Genomic DNA, 12,620 nt, shown 5'->3' on the forward strand with positions numbered 1-12,620 from the left:
GTTTATGCTTGCCCATTTTGCTGCCGAAATCTTAAGTATCTTGTGTAAGCTATTGTCTACGGCTGCCTGTAATAGTTGGTATAGAGAGTGAGGGAGGCCTTCAGAAGTCAATTAATTCCACCTGTACAACACATTTTGTTTTGAGTTTAAAGCACTTTTCCACATCACTATAGGAGGAGCTAAATCTAGGTGATCATCTAAATTATATGTCTATTTTCAGGGGCTCAAAGTCATATAAAAACAATTTTTCTATCAGGAAGCAGCCAGTTTATATTAAAAGTTGATCACAAAATCAACAGAAGGAGTTTCCTCTAGTTCTCTCTTTCTCTGTTACTTGCTATGTTTAGTGCTTAATACATATTTAATATTTAGTACATGCATGTCATGTTCATTTGGTTCCAGATAGTGATATTGTATCATCGCTGTGGGTTAACTGCCTCATTCAGAGTCGTTCTTTATAATTAGAACAGGCGTTTCATCATAATTGAAAACATAACTACTCTACAGCAGAGATCTTTGACTAACCCATGAAGTCACTCAGTTTTGTACCAATGTGTCACTGTACTATAGCCAATTACCTTCTGCTTTCTAATTTTCTGGAAAAGATATCTCAACCAGTTAAAGTCAATGAGATATGTATGCCTTACAGGCATTATTTTAGATACTTAATTCCATTACTAAACAACCATGGAAAAAAAAAAATTGGATTTCTTTTGAGAGGTCAAATAGGTAGTAAATTATGTTAAATGGACATGTAGCTAAACTTAAAAACCCAATCCAGAACATCTGTACTAGTATGGTTAAAATTTTAAAGGCCACACTCAGCAACAAACTAAGCAGGTGCAATGCTTGCTTGCATATGGAATAGCTAGAAATGTTTTTAACAGATGCTGTCAAATGTTGCCCTGCCTTTGCAAAAGAACTAAGGGAGTTCATGCTGGAAACCCTTAGGCACATATGCTAAACATATTCAGTGGGACTGCTGGACAAGTTTTCACTTCTGCTCAATAGTTTGCAAGACAGTGGTTTCAATCTTCTTTCCAATTTAAACCCAGGCAATTTACTTTGCTACAGGGATGTATTTTAAGATTTTGTGAAAAATATTTATAATCAACTACTGGAGAGCATCATACTTCCTCTTTCATAACTAGATGTCCTTTAGCTCATATCCACGGTTCTTTTCCTTCATGTGACTAAGGACTTTTAATTTGCGCAGCCTAATGAAGTCTATAACAATAAAGGAGTAAATTGCCCTGTAAGAAGTAGAACATTTTCAGTATTTATTTAGGTCTATGTTTATTATTATGTCTGTATCACTCACCTCTTTGCTTTAACATTCCTGATAATAAAAGCTTGAATCCATTTATAAATTAACTGAATGCACAGACAGAATATAGATCCGTAATGTACTTATAGAGGTGTCAACATTGGCATCATATGATTGAGCCTAATGTTTAGTGTGTCTGCTGAATAATAATGTCTTCTACATGAAGAAATTATGTAATTTCTGTTGTTTACGTTTCATTAAAAAAAAAAAATTCTTAAAGTAGCAGTTTGTATTAGGGAATGAAAAACATGTTTCATATAAAATCATAGTCAACTCAAATCTTTGTCTCAGACCTAAATTAAGTTTGAACCAGAATACTCTTGAATTCAAAGCAGTTTGAAGACTTAAAAATAAAATAAAAGAAGTCTATTTTCTGACCTCATTGTTTGGTCTGAAAAAAAAAATCAAATTATGCACCCCAGTTTAGTAACAAATTACTCAAAAATCTCTTTGTCTAGGTGACTTCAAGGGAAACAAATTAAGATGGTCTTAAAACATGTGATGTCACCCAAGTAATTTGGACATACTGATTACTCTGTGTTATCATGACATCTACACCCATAAAAATTTGATCCTGTCAAAGTTGGGAAAGTTTTATCATTCACATCAATGAGACAAGGATATTATACTTGTTATTTCTTGGCTAGATATTGCCATGCTTGAAAATCTCAAGAGGGACTTTTGTTCATGACTATGTACAGGGTAACAACTTTTATACATTTTCAGTTACTGTAGTCTTTCACCTAGTTTCACATTTTACATATGTTTGTATATCCTTGTAAAACACCTGAGTACATTTATATCCATTTTATCAGTTAAGGAAACAGAAGCACTGAAAAGGAAAACAGATGGCCTAAGATCAAAAAGATTATAAAACTCAATGGCAAAACAAGGGCAGGAACCAAAACTCAAATTGGCCACAGTCACTCTTATACTCCAATCACCTGGCAAATTCCCAACTTCATTGCTGTAAGATATTCAACAGGTGAGATCTATCTTCACTTTCCTGGAAGCTTTCAGTGATGCAAAACGGAACCTTGGAAACTACTTCTGTAAATATTTGTGTGTAAATGACTTTCAGAATGGATCAGCAAATTAAACCATCAGCTATTTTCCATGATAGAAGACTTGTATGTTTTGAAGTATGAAGTTACACTTCACAGTCCATACTGAAATTATGAAGAACCAGTTACCTTCCAAGTGGAAAGTCTCAAACTCTAGGATCACCAGTGACTGTGGTCCCCAATCTATGATATAACTGCAGTTCAAGTTGTTATCATACTGACTAGGGTAGTTAGGAGAGACGATACGACCTGTAGGGCTGGTGAAATTTACTCCACATCCTGCAAACATAAATAAATAAGACACAGTTATAATCCAGGTGATAACATCATTCCAATTTTGCAGTGAAAAAAACAATAATGTACACAAGGGTCTCATCTTTCCTTAAGAGGCTAGTCAAAAAACTAGGGAGAGTAGTATAAGGCATGATGGCAGAAGCAGGTCTTACACGCACACACAGAGCAGTGTTTTTGGGAAACACAGGGACTGCCTATGTACAGCCTCACACAGTATCTTGCAGCGTCTTGCATAAGACCAGGCCATAGCCCCTCAACCCACTGGCATTAAGGACACAGCATTGCTGTTCTTACACTTTTGGAGACTGCACATTTCAAAATCCCTTAAAACATACAAATATAGCTGAATTGGTTGGGAGGGTTATTGGAGCACATCAGCAGTTTAGCCTCATTTGAAAATGCCCATGTTAGCCCAAGTGGTACCAGTCTTGTTTCATGCCTGACAGCCAGGAGGATGCAGTCTGCAGGGCCATCTCTGGGTTGCTTTGCTATATGCAGAGGCAGGAAATGTTTGCCACCCAGAACTTCTCAAGCACGCAGAACTGTTCATTTTCATGGAGCTCCTTCTGACCCTAATGACTTATTGGCCTTGGGGTTCCTCTTTATTTTAAACTACAGGCTTAAAAAAGTGCAGTGCACAGTGAAATGCTGGGGTAAGATTAGGAAAAGGCATATGAAGCCTGTGATTGTCTCCACTAAGAGGTTGTTAGTTTTTACTGACATTAGCGCAGATGACATAAAAACAAAAGCAGTTTCAGTTCAGAATTCTGTATACTTCAATAGTGTCTTCCTCTAAGCACTTAATTTCTCACTGTTTATATCCAATGAAGGGAAAGTGGTTTCCTTTGGCAGCATCCTACATAAAAAACAACTACTACTACCTCCTATACTTCTGGTAGGTTTGACCATCACAGAGCACATGCCATAGTTAAAGAAATAGACAGGCCCACCCAAGAGATGCCACTTGAGCTACATGAAATGCAAATACAACAAAGCAAAACAAAGGCCAGAGCAGGTGGTGAGAAGTAATTTTTTCTCATAAGAGCAGTTTATGTGAAGGGCATAGGCTACACCATACACAGGAGAAATTACCACAGTTTCAGCATGTGCCTTGAAAAGAAGAACAGAGATAAAAATTCTAAATGAAGAGCAGACCCTTCTTCCTTTTTAAGAAGATTATAGCTTTAGCATCCAAGCAGTTTAACTACAAAGAAACACATTCTTAAAATTTAAAGCCTATTCATTTCTTTTCAGGACACTGAAAAGGCAAAGGTAGTTAAGAATAGCTACAAAGTTATAGCTGCATGGAGGATCTTTGGCAAGTCCAACACTGGCGCACATAGTAGTAGCTCCATTGCATTCAGTAAGGAAACTTGGTTTCAAAAGCTGGGCAGAGGCTTCAATGCCTTGCCAGACTGAGGTCTGAATTGCTACACACAGGTCAGACTAATTCAAAATGGATTAACAGAGCCATCTGGCTTTAATATTACTTACTGCTCATGAAAGATGCAGAGAAACCTGGCCCAGGAGCATCCTGAGACTGAAATACTGTAGTTATCACATTGCTTGGAGCAACAACAGGACCAGGAGCTGAACTTCCACATCCTGTGGTTAACAAAGCTGCTTCTTCTTCATCATTTCCTCTCCACACCTGACAAGCCCAGAATGGAAATGGTTTAGTGCCTTCAAAGCCCATGTAGTATGTGGGAACCCACCAGGAATTGCATATGCAGTTGTTCTTTTCATTGTCTTAGGGTGGGATTAAATTCACACTGAATTTTAGAATCTCACTGAATCTAAATTGGAGCTGATCACCCTCTGTTCACTCTGCAGTCAGTGGAGAAAAAAAAAGTCTTCTCCAAGGAGTGAATCACAGTGAGTAACTCAGGTCGCCAGAGACCTCTGAAGGGCATCTGGAAGTCATTTGCTCGAACCCCTGGTGGCAGCAGAGCCAACGTAGATCAGGTCCAGGGAATCAGAGAAAAACAATTTTATACACATCATTGCCTACCTCTATTTTGTCTCTGCTAACTTATCTCAATACATCCTATGAATATCTGTGTATACAATGAATTATTAAAAGCAATCCTTACATTATTCATAAGTCAATAAAAAACAAAGCTGTCATGCTAGGATAATATAGAGGCATCAAACTGGAAGATCTGGATCCTTAATATCTAGTCTTTCTAATTAAAAATTATTCCCAATTTTGTATGTTGCATTCACTTGTTCAACGACAAGTATCAAATTATGTGGAGAGTTAACAAAATAATATAATTCACTAAAAATATAATAAAGAGAAACACAAAGTTTTTAAAAAATATTACTTCAGCTGTACCAATAGCCAATTTAAGTTCAATCAAACCATGCATTCAAGAAGCACATGCACATTTAGATAAGTATTTAAGTGAAACCCTTTTCAGGTAATTACTTAAACATGTACTTGAGGCTAACAGTTTAAGCACTGAATTTCAACACACATATAAAATTAATCATAGGCATAAATGTTTGATGTTTCTGAGTGCTTAAGTAATTTCCTGTATCAGGATGTTTATTGCCAAGAATTTAAAACATCTGCTTTAAGAAAAAAGAAAAAAGAAAAAATTATTTACTCTAGTAATAGATTTGGGTTTTGTTGACATATTCAAACAGGTTTTTCACTAGTACTTTATACCAAAAATATATTAAAAACAAATAATACTTGACTTTTAAAATAATGCGTTTGAAAAAAGTCTAGTGGAACTAGAACAACAACATGAAATTGTGATTGCTCTAAGCAACCATCCTAGAAAGGGTTAGCCAAGGGTTAGTCTGGATGTGTAGGCATATGAATCACCTCATTCAGCTGGCCAGGTGTTTGAGGCAAGGGATGCTCAAAGTAATAATATAAACAGCCTATGGCCTGGCCAAGATTTTGCAAAGTCACTTTTGATTTTGGATTCCTCTTTTTTAGCTGCTCAGCTTGGAATGAATGGAAGAAACTTACACCTGTTTCACACTTTTTTATATCGACACCTTCATACTTCTCAAATTGGACATTCAGAAATGGAGGTGGACATCACCAAAAATTTCAGATTTTTCTCTATGGAGAAAATCTCCAGTTGACACAGTTTTGACTATGTCATTCAGGACAGTTCAGAAATTCGAAATTAAAGGAAATTTACTGGGTGTCATTAAGACTTCCATGTTAGTGAAATTTGTTGACACATATTACATCAATTAATCAGTGGAGCAGGCTACAAAAAGACAAATCTAATAGTACTTTTTTCCCACAGGCTTAAATATGAGTGCAACAGTGCTTTAGTAAGTTAGTAGGTATAGATCTAATGTACAGCTGCTCAAGTCTTCCTACATGTTGTCAGATTATATTTGCCCTTTATTTCAAGTGGGAGTTGTACTGCTATGGAGAAAATGAGCACAAAACCAATGAACATATGCCAAATGCCTGAGAAAAAACTTACACTGAAAAATTCAAAGCATGTCCACTGCATTCTATTGCTTTGAAAACAAGTAGCTCTTGACAGCCTATGAAAAATAAGAATACTATCTTTGGTTTTTGAGATTAAAAAAAGAAGGATTAATGCACTTTGGATTATATAAACTATATATAATATATATATAAATTATATATATTATATATATAAACTATAAGTTTATAGACTTATAAAGTTTTGTAGAATTATAGTGTCACATTCCTGTTTTTTTACTCACTGGAGTAATTGCAAAGGTCTTTTCATTACACTATATTTTCTCATTATTTCCTGGTTCTGAAGTCATATGTACTTTCTTCATATTTTTAATTTTTGGGGCAGCATATAGGGTGATGGGACCCTGCTGGAGGTGAAACCTCAAAAACTGATAAAATTTAAAAATATATGCAAGTCAGTTCTCAAGGCATACAGAAAATTTAGTCTATTGATATAAGGACTTCAGTTTATATTTCATTAATTTTGTGTCTTGACAATTCTAACCATGACGACTGCAAAACAGGATTCTGGAATCATGACTTCTTAAAGCAGAGCTCTGCAGATCTAATGCCAACAATTATTTTACCTTCACATAACTGCTCTGGCAGCTTCCATTGCTATCTGGAATCTGAAAGTTACTGTGGAAATTAATCTCCAGGTGTTTGCTTTCATGTGTAATGATGGTCCATGTGCATCTGGTGTTCATGGGAAAGTTTTGAGGCCAATGAGGAGACTTGATCATACCGTTATCTGAATGAATAATTCCACCACATCCTGGAAAAAATAGCAACAGGTAGGAGAAATGTTCAACTATTTCCTGTTGATGTCAGCTTTGAATGGCTGCTTGCTTCTGTCCCTGCAAGAGTGAGAGAGGAAAGCCCTGACATCCATTCAAACTTCATTTACCCCTCTTGTAATGATTTTGCCCTCTCCCGTCCCTGAATGAGGGAGGCAGTTACAATCTAGAGAAGGTCTCTTTTGTACTTTACTTTCTCTTCTTCACAAACTCCTTCTCCTTGTCAGTTCATACCCTTCTGCACTAATTCATCTATATACTCTTGACAATTAGAAATTAGTATCACTTAGAGAGAGAGTAAGGGTCAGAAATACATTAATATTTTGATATTAAATACAAAAATACTTCTCCCGAGATTGTGCAGGTTCCTTCCCACACCCTGCAGCATGCACATTATGACTGACAGCCATTCAGAAAAGCACCCTAGGGAAAGAAACTCAAACTACTGCTGAACAGTGTTTTTTTTTTCTCTCTCTGCAACATCCAAATATTGCAGTTCCACATGTGAAACTACTCAAGCTACATCCGTTTACCCGGGGTAAAATGGTGACTTCTCCTCCAGCCCAGGCAGCCCTGTGGATTTCAGTGGGATTATGAAGAGGGATGAAAAACATGCCTTTAAAAATTGTTAACAGATTCATTTATAAGCAGGAATAGCTAGTTGTGACCCTGTGGCAGCTCATGTTCTTATATATAATAAGTTTAGTTAATTTGAAACATACTTGCAAATACCATGCCAAGAATAATTTACTAGGGCTGGGTGTACAGTACTAGCAACCTATTATTATTTCAGAGATGGTGTGGTAAAAGGATGAATAAAGACTAAACAAAGGTTTAGAATATTCTACTTCTTTCCCTCAATTAAAAAAAATACATATTAGCTTCAAAAGGCAGATTTCATTTTTAATTCTTCTATGTTAGAAATGACAGTTGTGTTTAGAAGGATGAGGCCAAGTTTTGCTCACACATACAGAGTGTAAAGGCAGAGATTCTCAGTGGAGAACTGAGAAGAAAGCTGAAGGAAGGAAATGAGATATATAAAAGAAATCTACTTTCACAGAGAGAATACTGACTATGCACACTGCAAGTGTATTCTAATGTGTACTACATCATTGAAGAGGGGCCTTCCTTGCACATGAAATCCCAGTGACAACAGGGAACAGTGTCAAAAACCTGCTTAAGTGAAGTGTATATTCATGCAAGCACAGACTATTGATATGTTTAAGAAACTCCATCAACTGACTGTGTGAATATTGCTAGATCATTAACCGATCAAAAGCTGGTCAGCATCAACCAGAACATTTGAAGCTGAGGTAGGAAGGCACAATGAATTTTGCCCTGCCACCAGCCAGCACATCTACACTTGCCTTTAGCCACCTCCTGAAAGACAGTGTGCAAGTAGTGAGCTACCCTTTTTTTATTTTTTTTTATTTTTTTTTTTTTTTCCAGAGAGATGATAATTTCAACAGAGGGAAGGTAGATTTTTAGAAGTACCAATTCAATCCTGCACGTGTATCACCTTCAAAAGTGTAACAACATCTCCACTAAAGAAGAGTTTTAGGCTGTTGTCACATGCGCTCTTTGAGAAGTTCTGTCTGCCTCTGTGTTTTGAAACTGACCTCTTTCGAGTGTTTAAACCAAATCAAACTGTGAAACAATTGTTATTCAAGAAATAAAATGTCTCATAGTCACTGACAATAGATAGTACTGCTGGGAGGATAATGTTATCAATTTACAGACATCAAGAGACTGCCAGTGGGAGGCTTAAAAAGTACAAAATCAATCCAAATTTTATTTCATTGTGTGAGATCAGACAACACTGGCTTAATACTTGGCTTTTTTAGTGATGGCTTCTCTCAGGAATGCTGAAGATGTTGGCATGTATTTTTCCTTGTTCTTTAATGCAAACTTAAAGAAGAGGAATCCTATTTCATTTTTAGGTGGAAAAGTGCTATACAGGCATGATAAACTGCCATGTCAGACCTGACAAAATCAGTATTTTTTCTCTTACCTAGAGATTCTGCTGTCCACGTTGCATGAAAGCCACCTCCTTGAATTGAATGATCAGAGTTAAAGATGATGACTAGCTTGTTGGAACCAGACTGAACAGTCCCAGGCGATGTGCTTCCACAATACTTTCCTATGACAGGAGAACCAGGAGAGCCACCATTCAGGATAGTAACAGAGTCCCACTTACAAAGCGAATGATTTTCAACGTGGAAGGCTGTAAAAGTAAGCTGCAACACACAAAAATGGCATTCAGAAGTTAACACCAGCCACACCAGCGAATGGGTTAGAGCAATTCCAGCCAGATCCTGTAGGCATCCTAGCACAATGATCTCTGAGTATGCTCAGAAATCCGACCCTCACTTCACCTTGATGCTCTCCTGCAAGTATTGCTTGAAGTCTTGCCACTACAAGTAACAGCAGCTACTTAGCATGAAGACAGAAACAGAAGAGGAACACACAGGTTCAAAACTCACATTATTGGGACTTCAGCATATGTTTGAAGCTAAGTATGTTCTTCAAAATGGTCTTGAATATGTGCAGGTATTGAACCACTTTCCTGCTCTCAAGGCCTTCTGGTCATGAAATCTGAAGTTGCATGTTCAAATAGAGAATTTTTGCTATGTAAGCAAAAAGCCTTGGATTTTTTTCTTCCTATTATTTTGAACCAGAATACTTAACAGTTGCTAAAAATAATGCTAGTTTCCATTAAATCTGAGATAAACAGTTGCATGGTTAGTTCCTGTGAGCCTGGATGCATCACATAAATGGGCTGGGCAGGCAGCTTCTGACCCTGTCTCCCTCCCACACTGATGCTGTGTGTCCTTGAATTGATATGCACATGGATGAGATTTCCAGTTCAAAGATTTAGATTGCTGATCCCGTAGACTCCTGGATTTGTTGATGTTTAAATATTGATGTACACTAATGACTACCTGGCCCTCTTCCAGTAAGTTCTTTTTTAACCAGTTCCAGGATTAGGATCTTTGTGGAAAAGTTTAGCAAATACATAGTATTTCTTCCTGTGACTTCTGTGTATATTCATTTCCAAAAGAACTCTGCCTGAGGCAAAGACCAAATACAAATTTAGCTCAAATGGTTTGGAACTTTATCAGCAACTGAAACCGGCAGCATATACGGGAAAAGGTTAGTCTGCCTTCACTGAGGGGGCTGCTAATTAGTCCTTTAAAAATAGAAATCTACTTCCATCTGATTAAGATTAGTTCTGCTTTAAACAAATTGGTGGATTAGATAGAAATTCTGTGTTCTACTAAAATAATCCTGTATTCCCTGAAGTAAGTACCTAGGCACTGATCAGAATATCATACAGCAGAATAATTAGCACTATGGGTTTGCATTTCTAAGAAATACCTTTGTAGTTGTAAATAAGGAAAACATGATAGGGAAATTAATGAAAGACATTACATATGAAAAACTTTAATGTGTTTTTACAAAACTGCTTTGCAGATATTTTTCTGACCTGGACTGCAAATTTCACTGATTGGGCCTGTTCTCCAAAGGATCAGTCAAATAATTCAGTGAGTGAAGTATAGTACTGCTTGATCATAAAGGTGCATAAATTGGTCTCTCAGCAGTTTGGCTCAAGAAAGTAGCACCTCAGGCAGCCCATTAATAGTTATTGGGAAATAAGAGTAGCATCTTATTGATGTAATTTGTACAAGCAATCATATTACCTTCCAAACTAATTACTAAGACATGAAAGTAACTTTCTAGTGGCTTGTAACTTTTCTGTACAGATGAAAAAACGTCAGCCTCATGTTTACTGTCACGACAGTGAGACTATCCATGCACATCTAATAACATGAGTTATTTTAGCTTCCTAAGTCATTGTTTAAAGAAGTCAGTGCTGTTTTGAGGTCAAGTTAGACTAGGATTCTTCTGCTTTTCAAAAAGCACAGTCTAGTTTGGCTGTGTTGTCTTCATTTCTCCCTCTTTCTTAGGTAAGGCTGATGGGGAGATACTTCATTCCTTCACATTTCTAGTTTCCCAAATTGTCTCAAACCTGCTCCTCAAGACTCGAGGATGCTTCTCACACTGCCAGCTATGCACAAATCATCATATTGTGTTACTCACAGTGATGGTTTCACCTTCAGGGGCTTCCAACAACCAGGAGCAGTGATTCAGATTGCTGTAAGGCTCTGGATAATTAGGACTTGAGATAACTCCCCTTTCACCTGACTGAATACCACCACAGGCTGAAGAAAAAAAGTAACATTTCAATACATGTTAGTAACTGAACACCATAATCAAATGAGTGGAAGTTCTAAAATCTTTGTCATTGAATAGTGAGTAAACAGATGCAGTGACCTTGAAACTTTGCATTTACTCTGATACTTAATATAGCTCTGCAAAACCTTTGACAGCTGACACAGCTGTTTCTTTCACCTTATCTTCCTTTATTTACCTCAGACTCCTAAGCAAACCAATGCCATTCTTGAAGAACACAATCAAGTCAAAAACTTGCTGATGTGTCTGGATAAGCACCAAGGCTAAATTCAGCTGTGACAGGAAGAATAGTTGTGCTGGCATGTAAATGGCAAAGTGGTGTAATTTGCACTGATATGGCTTTAAGTGCATTTCAAAATGAGTGCAAAGGTTCAAGGAGCAGAACGCATTTCAGACATGCTAGCACTCTGGAGGCCTATTTGAAGTTAGTCAAACTTGGCTGGTGTTACCTGTTATATCCTTATTCCCAAGAGCAACCAGCTGTTCTTAGTGTTGCACTGCATTGCAAAAAGTCAAAAGTGGTTCGGGGAATGGGAACAGTGAGGCAGAAAATAAGTCTGAAAGTTCAACTGCTAGCATATGTTTGCTTTAGCTGGATATAAATAGTGGCAGGGACTGTGTAACTTTCGAGGACCTCTTTGAGAGTTGATCCCATAGTGTGTATTCTCAAAAGAATGGCAACATTCCCCAGAAGTGACTCAGTCTGCAAGGACAACAGTCTAGCAAGCCATTTACCTTCAAACCTGTAATGGGCCAGGAATCCTTTATCTTCTGTGTTTTCATCGCTTACAAAGTGTACCCAGATCTGGGGGGCAGCTATGACTAGTGGCACAGATGGTGCAGCCTGACCACAAAGTCTGGCTATTAACTCTCCATCAGCATCCCCTGAGTAAAGAAAGAAAAACAATACAGTTTTTCAATCCTAAAAGAGCTACAATAATAGAAAAAAATACATAGGGCAAACATACATTTAATTTTGTTTTGACTAGAAAACAGAGAAAAGTACTTATCACACTTAATAACTGATTATTTATTATGGGTATAGGTAGAGTACTGCATTTCATTGCTGGGATCTAAATCTCAGTGAGGAAGTTATCTCCAAAGCTGTGTTAATGATCCTTTTAATATCTTGGTCTCCTTCTCTCCCCTCCCTGACATCCTGCACACTTCCATTTTGTATGACCCATCAGACCCGCAAACACAGAAGGTGCCCCAAAACTCCAGACATTTTGGGGAAGAACAGATGGCCCAAGGACCTGACTGCGTGGAAGCCTATGTGTTTGTGACATCCTCATTAAAGTCAACAGGGATTTTGAGTTTTCTACCATATAGGGATGTGCTTCATTCACGAACAAGCTGTCACTGCTGTACTAACAATGGGCATCTCTTTCCTAGAGAACTCAACATACTGTTCTCTG

General features: G+C 37.3%; 1 protein-coding gene across 1 annotated transcript in view; it reads right to left on the minus strand.

Moving 5' to 3' along the window:
- Positions 1-12,620, minus strand: part of CUBN (cubilin) — a 145,654-nt gene that overhangs the window by 25,320 nt on the left and 107,714 nt on the right. The window contains exons 51-56 of the mRNA XM_032991812.2: positions 11,938-12,087; positions 11,050-11,171; positions 8,960-9,185; positions 6,739-6,926; positions 4,180-4,336; positions 2,521-2,670 (exon numbers count right to left, since the gene is read on the minus strand). Of these exons, the coding sequence (XP_032847703.2) occupies positions 2,521-2,670; positions 4,180-4,336; positions 6,739-6,926; positions 8,960-9,185; positions 11,050-11,171; positions 11,938-12,087 (993 nt within the window). The remainder of the gene's footprint in view (positions 1-2,520; positions 2,671-4,179; positions 4,337-6,738; positions 6,927-8,959; positions 9,186-11,049; positions 11,172-11,937; positions 12,088-12,620) is intronic.

This window comes from Tyto alba, unplaced genomic scaffold, assembly GCF_018691265.1.
Source record: "Tyto alba isolate M040663 unplaced genomic scaffold, T.alba_DEE_v4.0 Super-Scaffold_38, whole genome shotgun sequence".
Taxonomy (NCBI): Eukaryota; Metazoa; Chordata; class Aves; order Strigiformes; family Tytonidae; genus Tyto; species Tyto alba.